At 27.1% G+C, this 9,166-nt stretch overlaps 1 protein-coding gene across 1 annotated transcript in view; it reads left to right on the forward strand.

Annotated features, from left to right (window-relative positions):
- Positions 1-3,652: 3,652 nt before the first annotated feature.
- LOC119675682 (neuronal PAS domain-containing protein 4A-like) overlaps positions 3,653-9,166 on the forward strand; it is a 23,173-nt gene continuing 17,659 nt past the window's right edge. Inside the window, exon 1 of the mRNA XM_038086888.1 lies at positions 3,653-3,703. Within this exon, the coding sequence (XP_037942816.1) occupies positions 3,653-3,703 (51 nt within the window). The remainder of the gene's footprint in view (positions 3,704-9,166) is intronic.

Genomic DNA, 9,166 nt, shown 5'->3' on the forward strand with positions numbered 1-9,166 from the left:
GCTAAAGTACATTTTTTTCACACTACATGTAATGATTAGAGCAAAAATGACAAAGAACTTTTTTATTTCTAATATATATTGCAAAAAGGGAAGGGGTAGAAATAGAAAAGGAGTAAATAGTAATAAATTTCTGCACAATTTCTTTATGCATAAACAAATAATTTTTTGGTGTACCATTCAGCTGTATCGGATATTGCTAAATGTATTAATGGTTTTAGGATATATTTTTGGTTGTGATTGTTCCTATAAAATTTTTGGATTCGAATTCTGTTTAATTTAAACACCTAATTTTCAAACATCTAAACCAACACCTACTTGAATTTAAACACAAACTATTTATAGTGAAAGTCATTTTTTCAACAACAAACTCACTTGCATTGCTATATTAGAAAAAATGCATAAACCACAGCTGTATATAAATATAAATAACTAGTCTGATCAACTATATAATTAAGAATAACAAAAACAAGTTTACTGAAAATCTGATGATTTTATGTTTAAAATATTTAAAATATATTTTCTTACGTATATTAAATAAGTTTAAATATAATATTTTTATTTTATAAATATTGAACACAAAAGTTTTTCCATATATATTTTGAGACTAATAATGATCGTTAACTAAATAAGTTTTAATTTGTGTATTACCCAAATCTAACTCGATTGTTGTTTTTAAAATCAAATCCAATAAAAAAATTACATGAACCAAAAGGGTTATTCAACTAAACAGTTTAGTATAATCCTTTAGACGGCTACGATATATATTGATTGCTTCAGTTTCTTAACTATAAAAATGCAACTTCTGATTGAAACAATTATTACTACAATTTTTAAATTGGATCACATGAAATATGTCTAATATTCTTAAAAACAAATTTTTCAATTTTAATGTTATTATAAGTTCGGAAAATATAAAGAAGTAATAAATCTATGTCTAAAGATAAAAATGCTAAAGCGTTTTTGTATTTCATCAAAATTTTTTAAATAAAAATTACTTGTCAATAATTGCGTACCAATATATACCTTCTGCTCAAAAAGTATATTTTTTGTTTGTTAATTACTCCTTAAGTAATAGACCTTTTTCAAAATGGTACAAATTTAAGCGCCATCTGTCAATTAGTTTGTTTACAGCAGCTGTTAATGTGAGACTACCTCAAGTGCATTTAGCGATTTTTACTATGGAAAATTCTTGTAGTACGCGATTTTTTGACCAAACACAGCACCACTGTCATCGCTAAGGCACCATATTCGGCAGATCTGGATCCGTGCGACTTTTTCCTGTTCTCGAAACTCAAATTACCCCTTCGTGGAAAGCGTTTTGAATCGATTGAATCGGTAAAAGAGAATTGGCTGTAGGAACTAAAAGCCATACCTTCACGGGCCTACGAAAAGTGTATGGAAGATTGGGTTAAGCGTTGGCATATGTGTATAGCTTCAGAAGGAGCATATTTTGAAGGAGATAAAATAAATTTGAAATAAAATTTAAATTTGTGTGTTTTATTTACAAAATCCGAGTACTCTTTGAGCAGAAGGTATTAGCACTGAATTGGGACTATGCTCCTCTTATTGAGCATTCGAACTAGGTAAAATAATATTTATAACAACTTCAATTACAGTTGACTTTGATTGAACGCGTTTCTGCATAATTTTCTTCAAGTCAAGTTTTGTATATTTCCATTATTTGTTTAGAGTTCAAAAATTTTTTGGATTCCTTTTTTATCTGACGCAACCATATTCACTGTTTTAAAAGTTAAGTGCGACAAGATGGTTTTCTATATTATTTAGGAATACTGAAGCTACCATAATTAGCTTAAACTAAAGAGATCATTGTGTTGTTGTAGTATGCAAGCAAAATTGTACGACTCTGTAGTGATAAATTACAAAAGGGACTAAGTCCACAAGATCATTATAGTCGGCGAGAATATAAAGGACAAATAGGTGTGCCTTGTAAAACGTTTTTGTTTATTTTTTATAAAATAAAATGGAGGTTGGTACTTTTACAAAATAACAGACTGCTTTTCTGGTTCTCTGAGATATTATAATGGGCTGATTTCATATCATTGGAATCCTACTTGTATAAAATTGTAAATTGAATCTATTTACAGATGATAATGTAATTGTTTTAAGCACAAAAATTTGTAGTTTTAAATTTAAAAATGAAAATTTCATTTTTTGCAATTTGTTCAAAATTGGTTTGATAATCAATTATCATTAGATTTTCGCTTATTTTTTTTTTTTTTGGTCTTCGGTAAATTTAAAACATAAAGTTTAGAAAACATAAATATTCCGTCGGTTTATTCCATTCTGTTTTAATTTATTATAATGATTTGATTATAACACATAATGGTTTGGTTTTATATTTTTTCAGTTGTCGTCTTTCTAAATTCAGGATACGCCATCATGTCTTGAACGGGTTTACCTCGAGAATAATGTAACGTTATATCTCATACCATGATCATCTTGATAGTGCATAGGCCAAAGTATAGAAAATGATTAAACTGCACTTGACCAAAGTCGTAGTTAAGAATTATTTTTGTGGGTTATAAATAATTTATTGAATTAATACATAAATATTAAATTTTGTTATTTAATAAAAATATATTAATAATTTTATAATAATTATAAAAATTTTTGTGAATTATTATTTAAGTTTCAAAGTTTTAGTAATTATTATTTTTTGTTTATAAAAATTTTTTTTTGTAATTTCTGTAGTCAAAAAATTCGTTTTTTTTTAAATAAACCCCAAATCTTGGAATTTTTCTCAAATTTTTAAATACCATAATTTTCTGTTTCTGTTTCTGAAAATATTTTATGAACTTAAATTTTGCAAATTTTTTATATTGTTATACTTTTACGATAGATAATAATAATAACGTTAGTTTTTTTCAATCAGAGAAACTGGTCCCTACTAGTCTACCCACAGACCACAGACCAAGACTACTATCATGTAACTAAAAGCTATATCAATACTATACTGAGAAGACAAATATAAAAGTGAATACATTTACATTTAGTGTCAATAAAATTACTGAAATTTTCAGTTATAATAATGCCATCGTACATGTATTGCCATAGTATCACAGTTATTATTAATATTAAAAGAAGGGATTGTGCACTCCGACCTAAAAAATCTATTGCCCCTTACTCGGGTTAGAGTGATTCTCCAAGTCCAATTTCTTTAATGAAAGACAGTATAGAGCCTACCTTTCCTAGTCTTGTGCATCAGTCCCGGGCACATGGTATGCAGTTTCTCTTAAAAATAATTTTATTAAAAACCAACATAGTTGTTCTTATTTAAGGTTATTTTTACAAATACAGTTTATTAGTTCCTTTAAAATAAAATTAAATTAAATTATTAACAGAAACCTTAGATCCGTATTTTTTACATTTTTTAAGTTTCTTCATGATAATTCTTAAAAACCGAGAAATCATTTTTAATATTTTAATTATTGATGATTTTTTTTGGGAACATACTTTTTGTATTTAATTTATAAGTATGTAAATAGTTTTGCCATAAGTGCGAAAAACGAAAATAAATTGAAAATAATTAAGCGGAACCTCCAAAAAATTTTTGCAACCATAACCGCGGAGATTATCAAAATCTGGATACGACGATAGGAAAAAGCATTAACTGAAAAACTTTTTTCGAAATATGAAGGCTGCTTTTAAAACTGATGCAAACTACGAGGGTTATCATTATCAGGTAATGTTTAGAATCAAAGTAAAAAGTATTAAAACAAAGGAAGATAAACAATGTTAAGAATTCAGAAGTAAAATATTGAAGAATTAAAGAAATTTTGAATCACTGTTTGAGTAGTGATGATTAATATGTAACTAAATATCCATTTAAGATATTTTTAATCTACAATTTAAATTCAATATCTGAAAATATGATTGCATGTCACTTTGGAACGAATATCCGATATTTCAAAAAAAATATTCAATGAAAATGTATATCTAACCGTTTTTTCTAAATATAATTCATTTTTAAATATAAATAATATAATATAATTTTAAATATATATAATTTCTAAAGATTAACCGTTGGACAACTGTTTATGTTTCCTATTTCAAATTAAGGTTATCCCTATTCAAAACTTTTTTAGTCAACTAGAGTGACCTAAGATTTCTTTGTGGCATCACAATTTTTTGAACTCAGTAAATCTCCTACTAATGTAGGATACACTAGCATCTCATCTATCTATCTATGTAAAAAAATAAAGACAATACATTTTCACTCAATTATTAAAATTTAGGTTTTCATAAATATTAATGAATGACAACATTTTCATAAAACAAATTTAGCTTTGCTTGCCATCATTAAAAATTATTTTTTCGTCTTTTTTTCATAATTGAACTTTATTAACCAACACGTAGGAACTCTTATGTATACAAAAATCTATTTTTATTTTTGAAACTAGAAACTAATTTGGCTTCTAATGTAGAAAGTAAATGTACTTTAATATATATAATTTGAACTATAAGTTAATACACTGTAAGATCGCAAATAAAACAAAAAAATTAAATCAAAGAATATGTGATGGATAAGTGACAGGAACTTTGGTTTCCATTTGTAGAGGAGGAATACATATATCAAAAACTTTGCACCAAAAAGTCAAAGAGAACATATAGAAAAAGTTAATTACATATATTGGTAAGATCAATTTGAAAACGATGTTATAAATAATAATAAAAATTACTTGCAAACATAATCCAATATAAATGTATACATTAGAATGTATACTGATTAGAAAAATAATTAAAGATTAAAATTGAAAAGTTAGTCATTCTATTACAATAATTTTAGATTATTTGTGATCAGTTCTATTCAGACTATCAGTGTTCCGTATTAAAATTATATAAAGTAAACATAAAGTTGCAAGAAACCGATCTACAGCTATTGAAGAACATGTGTTCGAAAGTCCTTGTTCGAAAAATTTATATCGAATGTCTTATAATATTTTTAAAGAAATAAAATTGGTTGCATTGACACGAGTAAGTTTTCAATCAAAAATAATAAATCACATCTAATCACATCAAGAATAAAAGAGGACATATAATAACAAAATCCATAAACAGTACTCTTAGAAATCATATCAGATTCACCCCTGAATTTAACTACTTACTCAAAAAAAAAAGTATGTGTTGTTTTCAATTTTGTTGTAGTGACACGGAAATTTTTTTTTTTGTTCCTAACTAAGTGTTTGATATGTTAAATACATATTTTCTGTTGAATACACTTTTTTTCTAAATACTACTTGTTCGAAAAACCATTCTTGTTGTGGACTTGACGAGATGTTAAATTAATTTCCAGTAAATGCAAAATATAGAAATAGTCAATCGTAATCTCCAAATGCCAGTCAACAGCATATTTATGCAAATCTTTATAAGAAAATAAAATGGCTCTCTAAATGGAACTAGAGAGAACCTTTAGAATCCGTGCCCAAACTCTGTACAGGGCTTAAGGCTTGAGTCATGAAAATTTGTAACTATTACGAAGGCATTGACTAAGTATATTCGGCAGACACTATGAAGAAAATTCTCACCCACGTCAAATTTTAATAAATAAGAATGATTATGTAAAGTTTTTACGATTAATATTAGTAAATATTATTTTTTAGTTGACTTTATTAAAAGTGTAAAAATTATTGATCTATTTATTTATTTATTTTGGGTCTAATGACACACACATTTATATTATTAATTTTATTATTAATTACTTTTGCAATATTAAGACTTACTTAATGTCAACACTTTAATCCATTGTGATAGCATTTATAATCCAATTAATCGAATCAATTTCATGATCTATTATGGTTTTAAAATTCCGTAAATAATCGAGACCACACAATTGACAGTTCTATAGTTTTATAATTGTTGTTATAATTCGTAAGCGGCTTTCTGTCACTTTGTTAACTTAATTAAATTGTTTTACTTCAAAAGTAATACACAAAAAATATTGAAAATATAATTTTTGCTGTACGTTAAATTTGATTTTAAATTGATTTATCGTAAATCTTTTCTACACATTTGCACTTTAATATTAAATAAAATCAATTTCTTTCTATATAACAATTTTTCAAATTGTGATTTGCGCGGCAAAATCATTTGTGTCGAGTATGTTTGGCTTAATTTGATTGATTGCTCCACGGTTGCCACAGTGTGTGGTTAATTGAATGAGCGTGTATGTGTGATTCGCTCAATGATCAGTCGAGTACGTATTATCTGACTGACTAACTATTTCGCTGATATTCAATGGTGTATTACGAGTGGGTGGGTGGACATATGAGCCACTGATTGTGATTGATTGTAAAATTGTAAAATGTAAACAATTGCCATTGTCAACAAAATTTAACACTGACGGCAAAACACAAAATTATACAATTGATTTGAACAAAATTGTTAATAATTTTCTGTTTTTATTGTATATTAATTTTTTAATTTTATATTGTTGTTGTTGTTGTTGGTGGTGGTGTTATTGTAACTTATAATTTTTGTTTAATAATTATTGCATAGTATTATTAATTGTTATGTAAAGAATAATAAAAAACACACAGTTTTGAATAGCTATTGTATGAATTTTTAATAACAAAAAATTATAGCGACGAAAAATTAATTAATGAATTAATTAATTAATTAAAAAATTCAACGAATTACACATATAACTGATCAATTTAGATTTACTCAAATAAAAAAAAATTGCGCGCACAACACAAAATATTATTAAACCGTCCACAAGCGCTTAAGGCTCGTTTAATACTAAATGCGGCCAAAACTTAAGCTATCCAAAAGCCAAATATCACAAGAACCACGAGAAGCGCAAGAACTGGTAGCCTTGTTCTTTGTTTTCTTATTCTTAGATTGCTTCAACTTTTTCTTCTTCTTGTTCTTTTACTCCATAGCACAACAACAAAAATATTGAACGCGACGTTAACGGCTAAGAACACACAAAAATTGTGCACACACAAACAATTCAATTCAAAGTGAAAAACACAAAAAAAAGTATCAAAAACTTAAGAAAAAAATCCGATAAATAAAAGCGCATGCACCGACGGGTGTAGCAACAAAAGTAAAAAGCTAAAATAAATACGCGCGCGCACACCACGTTCTCGATAGCACCAGTGCGGCGTTGCGAATAGAAAATGAATCTTTCCGTTTGAAAAAGTCTCAGCATTACACAATACAATATGCATAATCACATCAACACCAACACCAACACTCATACATGTTTCTTAATCCAGTAGAACTACTTTTCTGCTTTTGTGTTGGTGCTTATGTGGGTGTTGTGTACAAATGCGCGCGCAATTTAGACTCAACCAATTCAACAACAAAAACGCCAGCAATAAAAGCACATAAATAAAAAAAGTTTAAAACACAGCAACGCCTATTTTTCTACTCAAGCACTCATCTCAAGCATATAAAGCACAGCAGTGTATACGCTGTTTAAGCTCTTTACGTAAAAGTTTTACGTTATAACGTAATCGCTTATACACTGCGTGTAGTTGTATTTGTGTTTAGCTGCCACCCGATTGGCTGGCGACCATTGCTTTTATTTTACACTGAACTTACATTCATAAACTGTTTTAGTTAGCAGCAAACAAGTTGTAAACTAGCTTTTTGTATAATTTAATTTAAAAAATTTACATAAAAGGCGTTGTTTTCAGCTAAAATCAGTTTAAAATTTATGCACAAATTTAATTAAATGCCAATTATGGTAATTAAAAATGGGCAATATTGTTGTGAAAAGGCCATTTCATTTAAAAACAAATGCAATTTATGGTTTTTTAATAATTTATGGTATTTATAAGCTATCTTGTTAAATGTCAATATACTTTGTTACCTTAATTCTCTTAATGTAATTAACATTCAAAATACGTCATTACTTGTATAGAGTGCTGCCGCTTTTACAAAAAAACAAGCCACCTTTTTTAAAATAATGCCATTTTAATGATTTATTTATATAAATTAATTTAACAAAAACTTTTTACAAGTAAAAATTCCCAATTTTTATTTTATTATTTTTTAATAGTAAAGATACTAGAGATTTGGAAATTTTATACGGATGTGGTCAAAAATTCATTTAAAATCGGAATTTTTTTTGGCTATTTTTAGTAGAAGGAACTCGTGAAGAAACTCAATCATTTAAAATCGGAATTTTTTTTGGCTATTTTTAGTAGAAGGAACTCGTGAAGAAACTCAATTTTTTATAATTTATAATTAAAATAATTAATTCAAATTCAAAACATTTGTTTATAAAATTTTTTGTGTATTTTATAGACAAATTCTACAGAATGCAGAATATACAGAAGGAAATAAAATCTTATCTAAGACTCATTATTTTTGTGTTTTAATAAGAATTGTGCTGCTCAATGAAATTAAAAAATTGTTATATATAATTAGGATGGGCCACAGTTGTACGAGTATGAGAAAAAAATTTTTATTCTAATTATTTCATATTATTGAAATATTTATCAATTATATATAATTTTAAAACGATAAATCCAAATTTATCACACAAATTTATCCAAATTTAACGCTATAATACCACTAGATTTAGCAGAAAAATGAGATACACCTAATAACTACTCCATCTCATTGCAGGTAGCAATTATCGGCAATCGGTTGACTTGGAATTAACCGATGGAATTACTGTAAATTGTTTTACCACATGTTTATCCTTTTCACATAGGTACTAGAAAGTGATTTACCAATCTGATCAAAAATAGAAGATTTTCAGGACCACACTCATATATTAAGCAAAATCTATCTTAAATACGTTAAGATATTAGATTGTGGTTGGACCTAATAATACCGGTATTGGGTATAATAATTTCATCGGTATTGGGTATGATAATTTAAAGAATAGAATATAGTATTTATAAAATATTTATTAAATAAAACTTTAATCTCTACACCGACGCGATGTTTCCTTGTTTTCTACCTACTCCATCTCTTCTTTCTTGTTCCACAAAGTTACTTTTTTCGCATTTTGTATTTTCCCCAACAGTGAGCAACAAAATAAAGGGTTAAATACCGAGGAAGTTTGGTTATCATAACATAACATACTATAACATATGGATAAAATAAGGCGACGTAATCAGAGAGACAGATTTCAAAAATTTTGAACTGAAAAACACATTATCAATGAAACACCAGAACTTCGTAG

The sequence above is a fragment of the Teleopsis dalmanni genome, chromosome 2 (assembly GCF_002237135.1).
Source record: "Teleopsis dalmanni isolate 2A chromosome 2, ASM223713v2, whole genome shotgun sequence".
Taxonomy (NCBI): domain Eukaryota; kingdom Metazoa; phylum Arthropoda; class Insecta; order Diptera; family Diopsidae; genus Teleopsis; species Teleopsis dalmanni.